General features: G+C 39.3%; 1 protein-coding gene across 1 annotated transcript in view; it reads left to right on the top strand.

Annotated features, from left to right (window-relative positions):
- The window catches only part of PARPBP (PARP1 binding protein), a 53448-nt gene that overhangs the window by 4253 nt on the left and 34599 nt on the right, over nucleotides 1-14596 (top strand). The window contains exon 3 of the mRNA XM_084795650.1: nucleotides 13623-13853. Coding sequence (XP_084651776.1) covers nucleotides 13623-13853 — 231 coding nt within the window. The remainder of the gene's footprint in view (nucleotides 1-13622; nucleotides 13854-14596) is intronic.

Raw genomic sequence — 14596 nt, 5'->3', positions numbered from 1 at the left:
ACGTTTTTTTTTTTTTAACTGAATTTAACTTGTTGCCTATTATAAGCTTGAGCTTGATTAAATGCATTATTTTCTTTGCAATATTTGCCCTCCTAAAATGAGATGCTTCCAAAATGCTTCTGCATATCTGTGTTAAGATATTGCAGCTGGAATTTTTTGAAAAACATGGCCTATGTATTAGAAATGACTTATTTCGTGTCAATAATTTGAATTTGGAATGTAGACATTTGATATCTCGAAAAAATCATAAAGATTAAATCTGCAACTCTTATAGTTAAATATATTCTTATTTAATAATTGTTCCATTGTTCCCTAAAAGAAGCTCCCTGATTGTTGGTTCAGTCTCTGAGCCCTGCTTAGTTGATTCTGTGGGCTGTGCTCTTGTGGTGTCCTTGAGCCCTTTGCCTCCTACAACCCTCCCTCCCCTGCTTCTGCAGGATTCCCATTTTGGAGATCTTAACAAAACAAAACACTAGTTTATTGGAGTTTGTTGGCACAGGCCTGGAAACTCAGTTTCTCAGAAGACAGAGACAGGATGATTAGAAGTTCAAGACCTATCTGGACTAAAGAGTGAGTTCCAGGCCAGCCCATGCCTTGGGCCTTTAAGGCTCTGTCTCAGAATAACTGGAGAAAGTTCACTGGCAGAATGCTGCCAACCAACAACAAAAAACAGAAGTTGGTACCTTGTTTCCCTAATCATTCTCCAGTGATCTGCTGGAAAGTGCCTTTTAGAAAATAGCGTGGGCCCACTGACCTTCCACGGGAGATGGTCGTGGGATAAATGCAGGCAAGGATGGCAAAGGAAGGCTTCTTGTTTGTAGATAGATCTTAGATAGAAAGGAAGATTTAGAGAAGGGAAAAAGAAAGGGAGGATTTAGAGAAGTTCAGGGAAAGCGAAGTCATGGCTTAGCGTTGAGAAAGACAGTGGCTTATCTATGGAAGAGTGTGTCTGCAGAGTGATAGTTTCAGTGTCTTGGCATGGGTAGTGAAATGGCCGTGGTGTTTACATGTCCTGTTTGTTTATATATTTTTTCGTCACAGCTGTTAAAAAAAATCAGTGGTACATAGGTACGTTGAGCAAATTGAAGTAGTACTTATTTTACTTAGTGTTTTGGAAATAAAAGTTGATGGGAAAGTTGAAGGACTAGTACATAGATTCCTGTGTGCCTTCTACATTAGTTCATCAGTTACCCAGTTGCCACATTTATACAGTATTATTCTTTTAAATGTTATAAAAGTTTGCCTGTGTGTGTATTTTAATTCTTATACTTTAAAGACTGCAGCAGAATTGGTCTGTAGACCTTCTGGCTCCTTTTTGTTGCTGTGATGAGATGCCGTGACCGGAGTTTATTTTGGCTAAGATTCCAGAGGCGAAGTCCTTATCGCTCGCTAGCAGGTAGCCTGAGCAGGCAGCTGGGAGATATCGTCTCTTTCTCCATGCAGGGAGCAGAGAGTGAAATGGAAGTGGGGCAAGGCTATAACTCTCAAGTCTCATCCCAGTGACAAACTTCCTCCAGTAATGCTCCTCCTAAAAGTTCCATAATCTCCCCAAACCGTGCCCCCAACAAGGCATAAGGATTCAAATACATGACCCCATGGAGGACATGTCTCATTCAGAACATCATGACTTATAACAAATTTTCCTCACCCAAGATCATGGAATTGCTGTTAGAATGTCTTTATTCTCTTTTATTGTGAGTCAGCCTTTCTGTCTATTAGGACTGACACTTTTAGGTCTATCAATCACTTATTTTGTAGAGTGTCCCTACATTTTGGATGTTTTTTTGTTACTTTGTACGTAGTAACCATTTTTGAGTGAAACAACTTACAAACGATGGCCATGATCCTGAAAAGCCATTAGCTTCTAAGGAATCATGACAGCATGTTTTCCCGTGATGGGCGGTGCTCATCTCCTACTGGAGGCTGGTTAATGTAATCTGTTCCTCCTTTCAGTTCCGAGCAACCAGTCACCCATCTTTCTGTTGTCTCCATAGACTTTTCATTTTTTATTTTATTTTATTTTTGGTTTTTTGAGACAGTTTCTCTGTGTAGCCTTGACCATTCTGAAACTTACTCTGTAGAGCAGGCTGGCCTTAAATTCTGAGAGATTTGCCTGCCTCTGCCTCCCAAGTTCTGGGATTAAAGGTATGTGCCACCACTGCCCAGCTCCTTTTCTTTTCTCTCTTCTTTCTTTCTTTCTTTCTTTCTTTCTTTCTTTCTTTCTTTCTTTCTAATAGTTATGTGTGCCTATACGGGTAAAAATACTTATTCATATATAGTACAAATATATGTACACATAATCATGTCCTTCTTTATGAATCATGTGACAGGAAGTAGTGGGCAGCTTGAGCTTTTATCCCTAAAAACTTGAGCCTCTATTTCATATCTAATGCTATTCTCTTGTGCAGCCACAGTATAGTTGTTAATTTTAGGAAATTTTACTATGCTGCTATTCCACATTTAATTTAGTGTCCTCTGCTAATAGAAAACAATCCTTGGGGAAAATCTGAGTGAAGAACCCAAGTGATACACAGTACTAAAGCTATTTCCAGTTGATTCAGTGGGATCCCAATCACAGCCTTATGGGAAGCTTTTTTCCTAGTGACCATATAGAGTGCCGGTTTTCAACAGATTTTGGCTTTGTGTGACAGAGTGGATGGATGGGTCTTTCACGCAGCTTCCCGCCTTTCTTGGGTGATTTTTCTATCTTCTAGTGCTCTAATTTCTTTCTTTAATGTTTCAAAATTTTCAAAAGTCATTAACCTTTTGCTTCATGACTAGGCTTATTCTGAGTTGCATTTGTATGCATGTATTTTAAGGCAATAGTGAATGAGATTGTTTCTCTTCTTTCTCAACAGGTTTACATTAGTAAATAGGAAAGCTACTGCTTTTTCTGTGTTAATTTTGGATCCTGCAACTTTGCTGAAAGTGAAAGCTTTCTGTTGGAATATTTAGGATCTTTTAAAAATACTTTTGGTTTTTTCCCCTACCTATCTAACATCTATCTGTCTGTCTGTCTGTCTATCTGTCTATCTATATCCATCTATCCCTTTATTTCTTTACTTTGCATCCCAGTCTTAGCCCCCTCCCTTCTCTCCTCCCAGTCCCACCTTCCCTCTCTCTTCCCCCTCCCCCTCCCCTACACTCAGAGGAGAGGAGTGCCCCCCCCCAACCCACCCTAGCACATCAAGTTGCATCAGGACTGAGCCCCTCTTCTTCTTCCCCTGTGGCCTGGCAAAGCAGCTCCTCCAGGGGGAAGTGATTGAAAAGCAGGCAACAGAGTCCATGTTAGAGTCAGCCCCCGCTCCCCTGTAGGGGGCCTTCATGAAGCCTAAAGTGCTCATTGGCTACATCTGTGTAGGGGGCCTAGGTCCAGTCCATGCGTAGTCCTTGGTTGGTATTGCAGTCTTTGCCAGCCACCCTGGGCCCAAGTTAATTGACTCTGTTGGTCGTGTGGAGCTCCTGTCTCCTCTAGGTCCTTCTGTCCTTCTTCCAACTCTTCCACAAGACTCCCTGTGCTCCACCTAATGTTTGGCAGCGAGTCTCAGCATCTGTATGGATTGCTGTAGGGTGGAGCCTCTCAGAACACAGCTATGCTAGGCTCTTTTTTTTTTTTTTATAATTTGTGTGTGTGTATGCGTGTGTGTGTATGCGTGTATGTGTGCGCGCGCGTGTGCAGGTTCATATGTGTGTGTATGTGTATGTGTGTGCAAGTTCACTTGTGCCATGCTGTGTATGTGGAAGTCAATCTGTTCACTCCTAAATTGTGGGTTCTGGGAACTGAATTTAAGTCATCAGGCTTGTGTGGCAAGTGCCTTTTTTGTAACCTGCTGAGCCAACTGGATTTTGGGTTTTTTCTTTTTTCTTTTGTTATAAAAGCCTGTCATTGTCAAACAAAGATAGTTTGACTTCTCCCCCTCCAAGTTGTATCCCATTTATTTCCTTCTCTTACTGCTCTAGCTAAGACTACAAACACTGTATTAAGTGTGGAGGAAATGGATACTCTTGTTTGCAATTTTAGTGGAAATTGAATTGTCTCCCATCAAATATGATGTTGCCAGTGGTTTGTTTTTTGTTTTTGCTGTATACAGCCTTTATTATGATGAGATGCTCCTCATGGTCTCTCTAGTGCTTTTCTCACGAAGAGATGTTTTCTGTCTCTAATGAGATGACTGTGTGATTTCTGTCCCTGTGTCCAGTTGTGTGGTGTAGTCTACTTGTTGACTTGCTTCTTTTGAGCATTTCTGCATCTCTGGATTGAAGGCAACTTGACCATGTGTTATTTAACTCCATTTGTGAGTATTCTATTGAGAATTTTTGCATTTATGTTCATCATAGAGATTAGTCTATAATTTTCTCTTTGTTTTGTTGTGTCTTTATCTAGTTTTGGTATCAAGATAATACTGGCATCATAAAAACAGTTCCATAGACTTCCTCTCCTTGGAGAAACATTCAAGTCAGTTCATTAAGTTCCATCTGGAATTTTGAAGTGAATCCATCTGGGCTTGGGAGCTTTTCTTATTGTTGTTGATATTGAGAAATCTTGTTATTGCTGTTTTAATCTCCTTGTTTGCTATAGATCTACTTAAAATTGTTTATCTACTCTTTGTTTAATCTTGGTGAGTGCTCAGCTTCTTTTAGGTTTTCTAGGCTTGTGGAATATAAGTCTTTAAGATGTCTCCTGATGATGTCATTGGTATCTTCTAACATTTCCGTTTTATATAATTTTATTAATTTAGGTTTTGTCTTTTGGTTAGTTTGGCTAAGAGTTTATGAATATTGTTTATCTTTTACAAAGAACCAACACATTATTTCATTGATATCTTATTTTTTTAAGTTTCCTTTTCATTAATTTCTACTCTGCTTGTAATTATTCTATTTATTGATTTTGGGTTTGGACCATTCTTATTTTCCCACATCCCTAACATGCACTGTTATTTGTTTTCAATCTGTGTGATATTTTAACATAGGCACTAACAGCTGTGAAGTTCCCTCTTAGGACTGAGTGCATTGGTCCCGTAGCTTTTGGTTTGCTCTGTTTTCATTTTCATTCAGTTCTAGGAGCTTCTTGGTCTCCAACAACTTTTTCTATTGTCTCATTGTGTGTTCAATAACTGTGAGGTTGTATATGCTCTGTAGTTTCTCTTGCTGTATATTTCTACTTTTGTTTCTTTGTGGCCATATAGAATACACAAAGTTATTTCAATGTTCCTATATTTGTTCGAGATTTACTCTGTGTTCTATTATATGACTGGTTTTAGAGAAAGTTCCATGTGCTGCTAAGAAGGATGTATACTCTGCACCACTGGATGGAGTGTTCTAGCAATATCTGGTCTCAAGTGTCCTTTAGTTCAGATGTTTATTTTTGTCAGGTAACTTGTCTGCTGATGAGAACAGGACACTGAAGTGACCCAGTGTGGTGTTTGGGTTAGTCTCTGTCTTCATATCTTGTAGATCTATAAAATTGATCTATAAAATTGAATGTACATGCATTTTGTGCATCTATTCAAAAATACTTAAGGAGCACTCACACTGCTTTCCTGTTACAGGTGCACTAATTTTCATACCTGTTTAGAGTACAGCAGTTCTTCTTTCTCCATATCTTCAATATTACTTAGCTTTTGTCTCTTTTTTTGTTCTTTGTTTTTTGTTTTTTTGAGACAGGGTTTCTCTGTGTAGCCCTGGCTGCCCTGGACTCACTTTGTGGACCAGTTTGGCCTCGAACTTACAGAGATCCCGCCTGCCTCTGCCTCCCGAGTGCTGGGATTAAAGGCATGTGCTACCAATGCCCGGCTTAACAAATCTTTTAAAACTATATAAAAGGCCTTACAGAACATATACAGACAGTAAAAATACACAGAGATGTTGAATATCATCTGTCATTAGAGAACTAAAGATAACAAGATACTGCTCTACACCTATCTGAATGGCCAAAATATAGAAGATTACATCACATGCTGGCGAAGGTCCCTCCTCTTTTTCAAGATTCTGTCTGTCTCTCAAAGCCTGGGCATCGTAGCCACGCCTATCCCATTTGCCCTGCCCAGGTGTGATGGCCTTTTATTGGTCAGACAGGTTAGGCTCTTAGGCAAGGGACAATTTGGGCCACAGAGACAACGAGCAGTAAATATCATCAACATACATCAGGCCAACCTCCAGCAAATGTCAGAAGCTACATCCATGAAGTCTCACCAACATGGCTGTCTAAACGTGACCCGAACAAGAACAACTAATAGCTATGCTAATGCCGAATGCTCTTGAGGGCCTCTACCTTAGACAAAAAACTCCAGGCAACTAAGGAATGCTGAGAGTGGGAGAAATAGTCTTCCCACACAAGAGTTCACCGAGCGCATCAAATGGTCAGTCCTGAAAACATGTTACCTGTAACATATAGACTGAACAGGCTGTCTTTATACATTTAGGAACAGACAGACAGACAGACAGGCAGGCAGGCAGGCAGGCAGACAGGCTGTCTTTATACATTTAGGAATACACAGACAGACGGGCTGTATTTATAGACTTAGGGATACACGGACAGACAGACAGAAAGACAGACACAAACACTCACATACACACACAAGAACAACTCAAAAATTAAAAAGGCCGTCATTTTGAAAGAAGGTGGTAGAGGGTTACATTTGGAGGGCGGAAAGGGAAAGGGGAAATGGATACTCTTTCACCGTTTTTGCCAGGGTATCCAGGTGAAACCTCACTGTTTTAATAGGCAGTCCACTGGTTAGTCGCTCTGGGTAGTTTTTCATTTTCCTTTTCCAGTCTAGGATTACAGACAGAGCTACTTGTTCAGCTTTACGTGGGCACCTGGATTCTAGCCCAGGTCCTCACACTTGCTCAGCAAGACCCTCACCCCAGCTCCAGCGCCTCTAGCTCCTTACTGGGGACCTTTGATTTCGTGTCTTGGCAAACGTTTTTGGGGAACAGTTATTGTTTGGCCTTTTCTTTAGAAATGGCTTCACAGTTTGAATCTGGCAGTGTATCTGTCCTATAATAGGGCATTTGCCACTTTGTTAGGTGAAAGAATGTTACTTATGTTTTACTGCATGAACCAAAGATACCTCATAACTTCACACAGAGCAATTATTATTGCACCTGTGGTAAACTCTTAGCTTTGAAGATGATCTAACAAATAGGAATAAATGTACTTAACAATCACACACTTAACGATTTTCATTTCAAGAATTATTTTACCTTGAAAGGGGAAAGAGATAAAAATAGATAATTTCAGTTACCAATTATCAAATTTTATTTAATCTGTTAAATTTTTTTTTTATAACCAGAGAAACTGAGTTGGTGGTATTTTGCATAACTAATTTTACAGAAATAATTAATCCATGCTCTTTTCTCTAATGGTACCAAATGAAGTCAAATTAATTAAAATTTTACATTTTATTTAAAAGCTGAGTCATCATAAACTAATTTTATATACAGGGTGCATATGCTCTTAAAAATGACATTCCTGCTACATAGTGTCCTCTAGGCATGATAGGGGAACTGCACCAAGAAATCTCAACACTATGGTTGCCTGAATGTTACTTGCAGAATTACAACACTGACATGCCAGTGTGGGTGAGAGGAAACTCTAAAAGTCTCTTCCCTAAATGCAGAGCCTCAGGCAGTCAGTGGCTTCTAAGAGAGGGACAATCAGTTTTTTTCGAGAGTAAACTCATACATAGCATGTCCAATACCAGCTGGTTAGTCCTGGACTCGGGTACATTCAAATAATGCTAAATGAATTCATTAGGTTGTGTATACACATACATGTGGTCTTAGTTAGGGTTTCTATTGCTGCAATGAAACATCATGATCAAAAAGCAAAGTTGGGGTAGGAAAGGACTTATTTGGTTTACACTTCCATATTGCCGTTCACCATTGAAGGAAGTCAGGAGAGGCACTCAAACAGGGCAAGGCCTGGAGGCAGGAGCTGATGCAGAGGCCATGGATTCCTTACCCTGTCTTGCTCAGCCTGCTTTCTTATAGAACCAGGACCACCAGCCTAGGGATGGAACCACCCATAGTGGGTTGGGTCCTCCCTCACCAATCACTAATTAAGAAAGTGCCTTATAGCTGGATCTTATGCAGACATCTTCTTAACTGAAGTTCTCTCAGATAACTCTAGTTGGTTTGTGAAGTGACCAAGTCTAGTCAGCACATATGTACATTTTACAGTAATGAAGAAGGGATGGGGCTGCACAGGAGGAATTGGAGCAGAGAGGGATCAGGAATAATACAGATGCAGTACTTACATAGAAGTTCTCAAAAAGAAGTGTAATTCTTGCACTTCTCATTTGTTTTCTTGTAAAGTACAGCTCACATCCATCTGAGAATTAAAGAGTTGAACATTTTGAACTTGCTTCATACATTAGTCAGCTGGCCTGTTTTCAGAGTAAAACATGTTCTAATCTGACCACTTACTCTCTCAATCAGTTGTTACTGGTTTGAATCATAGACTATTCTGTCATGGTAGGCATGTGCTTATGTAAGCTGGTGTGTGGAGTGCCCTTTTTATTTGGCTTTAAAACTTTTTTTACAATACCAGTATGAACGCTGTTAATCTGGTAATATACAAGATGATGCACTTGCATAATTTTACTTTAACTATCTATAGTCAACAGAACGAGAGTAAGCTGTGTCTTTTGCCTTATAGAAGCTTTTCAGTTTCGTGAGATCCCATTTACTGATTGTTGTTCTCAGTGCCTGCACTGTCAGTCCTCTGTTCAGGAAGCTGTCTTCTGTGCCAATGCGTTCAATGTGTCCCTTCTTTTAGGTTCACTGTATCTGGTTTTATATTGAAGTCTTTGATCCACTTGGACTTGAGTTTTGTGCAAGGTGATAAATATGAATCTATTTGCATTCTTCTACATGCAGACATCCAGTTTGACTAGCACAATTTGTTGAAGATGGTGTCTTTTTTTCATTGTGTATTTCTTAAAAATCAGGTGGCCATAGGTGTGTGGATTTCCATCTGTGTCTTTGCTTTGATTCCATTGATCAGCCTATTTTTATTGCCAATACCATGCAGTTTTTATTGCTCTGTAGTACAGCTTGAAATCAGGGATGATGATACCTTCAGAAGTACTTTTATTGTACAAGATTGTTTCAGCTACTTTGGGGTTTTTGTTTTTCCATAAGAAGTTGAGTATTTTCCTTTCAAGGTCTTAGAGAATTGTGTTGGAATTTTGATGAGGATTGTGTTGAATCTGTAGATTGCTTTTGGTAGGATGACCATTTTTACTTTGTTGATCATACTGGTTCATAAGCATGGGGATCTTTCCATCTTCTGATATCTTCTTCAAGTTCTTTTTTCAAAACCTTGAAGGTTTTTTTTCATTTAAAACTTTTATTATAATTTATTCATATTACATCCTGATTGCTATCTCCTCGCTTTTATCTTCCCATTCCCACCCTTCCTTACTTGAATTTTTTTTGTCATACAGGTTAGAGTTTCCCCAAGATACCTTATATGATTTGTGGCTATTGTGAAGGTGCTATTTTTCTCATTTTTTCCCCTCACCCAGTTGTCATTTGTGTTTAGGAGGATTTCTCATTTTTTGAGTTAATTTTGTATCTAGCCACTTCACTAAAGGTGAGTATCAGCTCAGAGAGTTACCTGGTAGAATTTTGGGGGTCACTTATGTATATTATATACTATCTGTGAATAGGAATGCGTTAACTTCTTCTATATACCTTTCAGTCCTTGTTGTGATGAATGTCAACACCCAAGATGGTGTCTCCTGCTTGGCCAGGTCCAAAAATCTACCAATGATTTTTAATTTCTATTATTTTATTGTTGCTATTGGTGATGGTTTGTGTGTGTGTGTGTGTGTGTGTGTGTGTGTGTGTGTGTGTGTGTGTGTATGTGTGTGTGTGTGTGTGTATGTGTGTGTGTGTGTTGGGTTTCTTTGGGTTTTGCTGGTGTGAGATTATTGTGTATATTTTTGTGGGTGTAGTTAACCTTCTTGGGTTGGAGTTTTTCTTCTAGAACCTTCTGTAGGGCTAGATTTGTGGATAGATATTGCTTAAATTTGGTTTTGTCATGGAATATCTCGTTTTCTTCATTCATGGTGATTGCAAGTTTGGATGAGTAGTAGTCTGGGATGGCATCGTTGGTCTCAGAGTCTGCTGGGTATCTGTCTAGGCCCTTCTGGCTTTTAGAGTCTCCATTGAGAAGTCAGGTGCAATTTGAATAGATCTGCCTTCCTATGTTACTTGCCTTTTTCTCTTGCAGCTTTTAATATTCTTCTTTGTTCTGTGTGTTTAGTGTTTTGATTATTGTGTGGTGAGGGGACTTCCTTTTGTGGTCCAGTCTATTTGGTGTTCTGCAAGCTTCTTATACCTTTATAGGCATGTGTCCTCCTTAGGTTAGGAAAATTTCTCCTGTGATTTTACTAAAACTATTTTCTGGTCCTTTGAGCTGGTATTTTTCTTTTAGTTCTCCTATTCTTAGGTTTGGTCTTTTCATAGTGTCCCAGATGTCTTGGATGCTCTATGTCAGGAGCAGATTAGATTTAATGTAATGTTTCCTATGACTGATGTATTTCTTCTATCGTAACTTCAACACCCGAGAGTCTCTGTTCTATTCTTTGCGCTTTACTGGTGATGCTTGTGTCTGTAGTTCCTGTAGATTTTCTATTTCCCTAATTCCTTCAGTTTGTGTTTGTTTATTGCTTCTATTTCCATTTTCAGGAAATAGTTTTATTTTTTTAAACAAATAGTTTTGTTTCTGTCAATGGGTTTTTTCCCTCCTTCTTGGCTTTCTTGAAAGGATTTATTAATTTCCTCTTTAAGGACCTCTATCATCTTTATAAAGTTTGTTTTAAGGTCATTTTCTTATACTTCATCCATGTTGGGATATCCAGGGCTTGCTGTAGGAGGACAGCTGTGCTCTGGTGATGACATACTGCCCTGGCTATTGGCAGCTGTAATTTTACACTGGCATTTAGATATCTGGGTTTGGGATGATTATTGGTCTTGGTGCCTGTTTCTGAGTTTGTCTTTGTTGAGTGGGTGTTTTGTTTCTTGGTTTCTGTTTCCTTTCTGGTATTCTGGCTAGAGTGGCCTGTGGTTGAGTAGAGGGTCTCTGCCTGAGCTGGGGCCTGGAGTTCTGGCAGCCTGCCAGGGATTCTAGGGTACTGGGTGCTGGTGTGGTCGCTGACGGAATAGGGGGCATCCACTGGAGGTGTGGGCCAGGGTATGGTGATGAGGAGAGGAGAGGCTGTTGAGCGGTGCTGGAGGAGTGTTGGTGGTCTGCAAGTGAGGGGCTTTTCTGGGGATCTGGGTACCGGAGAGTCCTCTGCACCCAGGCACTCTTGAATATCTTTAAAATCTGGATCTCAAAGAACATATATGACTGATTATCATGAAAGATATAAAGATATAGATTTTTTAGTAATTCAAATATGCAAAAATGTATGCTTTGAGTGTGTTGATTTATTTTGTATTATTCTTGATTAAGATTTCATCCCATTTACAACCATTGCTAACTACTTAAGTACCTATCCATTTTAAATGGGACTACTGTAAAAGTCCTAGTGTTAGTAGAAACTGGAAGAAACATAGCTGTGGAAGGCAGCACATACTATACTTCACAGAACCCCATGTGAATGCCAAAACATATTTGTTATTCATGGTGAATTGAAAATGAAATATTGGAATTTTTTTAATGAGTTAAGGCTGGTGCTTTTTTGATGTCACCGTTATTAATATCTTGCATACTAATAGAGGAGAAGGTCATATTGAATGCAAAGCAACCTTTAGCATGTCTGCTGGAAATGTATCATGTCATTACCCAGGGAGATACTTTAAGGAAAGCTTTTATACTGAGATGAAATCATGTCAGTAATGCTATTGGGTCCCTCATAAACTATACACTAGTACAGTCAGATCACAATCTTTTGGTTTCTTTCAGGAAAAACAGAATCCAAGAAGTAAAAGAATAAATTTGTCTGCTTAGTAGCATCTAAGTATCTGTAGAAAGCAGCATAATTTGACATTTGGCACTTATTCATTATAATTTAGTGTAGTTAGGACCAGGGAAGAAACAAATCTTTCCAGTCTCCAGGGTTTGCAATGAAACGTTTGTTTCTTTTCAATAGTAACAAACTGGAAATAAGTAATAATAATAATAGCCTGACACTAAGACTGAATTTAAAGCCAGTACTTGGAATATATTTTGTTTTATAGGACTACCTCTTGGCATTGGGTATATAAAGTAAAAGATTAAAAACACTTTAGCAAAGTCCAGTTTATTGTGTACTCATCCTTTTACTTTGAGTAAAAGATATAGTGGAATTGAAGATATGAAACATTGATTATGCATTCATTAAATTTTTTCATTTATTTATTTGTTCATTTTACATCCCAATTGCAACCCCACTCTCTCCTCTCCTCTCAGTCCCACCCTCCCACCCTCTTCCCCCATACTCCACCCTCCTGCCTGGGTACCAATGCACCCTGGCACATCAAATCCCATCAGGACTAAGTGTCTCCTCTTTCCCTGAGGCAAGACAAGGTATCCCTGCCAAGGAAATGGCATCTAGAGGAGGCAACAGAGTCCAAGACAGACATACCCCCAGCTCTAACTGCTAGTGAACCTACTTGAGGACCAAGCAGTCCATCAGCTTCATATGTGTAGGGAGCCTAGGACCAACCAGTCTATGTGTGTTCTTTGGTTGCTGGTTCAGTCTCTATGAGCTCTCATGGGCCCAGGTTAGTTGGCTATGTATGTCTTCCTGTGATGTCCTTGACCTCTCCATCTCCCTCAATATATGCCCCAAATCTTCCACAAGACTCCCTGAGTTCTGCCTGAGGTTTGTCATCTGTTTCCATTATCTGCTGGATGGAGCCTCTCAGAGAACAGTTGTACTAGGTTCTCATCTGCAAGGATAGTAGAGTTATCATTACTAGTGTCAGGGGTTGGGTCTCTCCCATGGGGAGGGTCTCAAGTTGGGCCAGGCATTGGTTGGCCATTCTCTCAATCTCTGTTCCATCTTTTATCCCTATATATCTTGTAGGCAGAACAAATTTTGCATTGAGGTTTTGTGGGTGGGTTAATAGTTTTATGGGTGGGTTGGTATTCCCCTCTCTCCACTGGAAGTCTTGCCTAGCTATTGGAGGTAGCCACTTTAGCCTCAGTATCCCCGGCTATAAGAATCTTGGCTAGGGTTGCCCCTGTATCTTCCCAGGAGCCTCCTCCATCGCAGGTCTCCAGCTTGTCCCAGGGATGCCCCAGCACCAGTTTCCCCTTTCTTCCCCATCCTGCTCTCTCTTCACCTGACTTGTCCCCACGTGTCCTCTCTATCTCTTCTTTCACCCAGTTCCTTGTTTTTCAAGACATGGTTTCTGTGTGTTGCACTGGCTGTCCTTGAACTTATAGACCAGGCTAGCCTCTGCCTCCCAAGTCTTGGGATTAAAAGTGTGCTCCACCATGCCCAACCCCATTTGCTAAATTTTTTTATCTGCCTGTTTGTTTATATTTTATCACATTATCAAAATTTTTGTGTTTAGCAACATGCTACTTGTATTTCTCATATCAATTAAAAGCCTTGATAAATGGATGTCCAAGCATCAAGCACTCAAATTTGTCTTTTTTTCCTCATCTTTTTCAGCACAATGGAGAATTTACAGTCTGTCTCAGTGATGTCTTACTGACGTGGAAATACCTCTTACATGAGAAACTGAACTTGCCCACTGAAAGTATGAAAGTGGTTGACCACTATGAAGACATTAAGAATACATATGATGATTTCTTGAAGAATAGTAATATGCTAGATCTGATTGATGTTTATAAAAAATGTAGCACCTTGACTTCTAATTGTGAGAATAACATGATGTCCTCTGTAAGTATTCTAAAAAATAATTCTACTTTAATCAAATTAAAGTTCAGCTAAGTTACTTTTATTTTAAACTGTAGAGTTACTAGTCTTAAAAATATGGTGGAAGGCAGAAAAAATAGTCTTTGTTTTCAGTACTAAAGTACTGGGTAAACAGAAAAGATATACTGAGTTGATAATATTTTTGCTTTGTAAATCATGTTAAAAATGGAAAATGTAGCTACTTAAAGGCTAGTTTTTACTTGATCTTTTTTTTTTTTTTTGAGAAAAAAAAATCTCTTTATGTAGCCTTGGATGTAGTGGACTCTCTTTGTAGACCAGGCTAGCCTTGAACTCATAAAGATCCACCTGTCTCTGCCTCCCCAAGTGCTGGGATTACAGGTATGTGCCACTGCTCCCTGCTAGTTTTTACACAAAAGAAATATTTTTGTTGGGCTTGTGGTACTGTTCTTTGATATAAGAACATTTTTCTTAATAGATAAAAATTTGGCAAAGAAATAAGTTCCAAATGCCAGATTTCTTTTGAATTAGATCAAAGATTTCCTGTCTACAACTTTTTTCCTTTTTGTTGAATGTACATCTGTTTATTTGGTAGATCTATGAGTTTGAGGCCAGCCTGGTCTACAAAGTCAATCCAGGACTAAGGCTACACAGAGAAACTCTGTCTCTTGTCATGTATTACTATTAGAGAATAAAATGATATAATATCTATGAGATAACAGACTTCTGTGTGTAAACATATTTACTTT

This window comes from Acomys minous (genome assembly GCF_964271855.1).
Source record: "Acomys minous genome assembly, chromosome: 9".
NCBI lineage: Eukaryota > Metazoa > Chordata > Mammalia > Rodentia > Muridae > Acomys > Acomys minous.
This window is presented reverse-complemented; position numbering and strand designations above follow the sequence as displayed.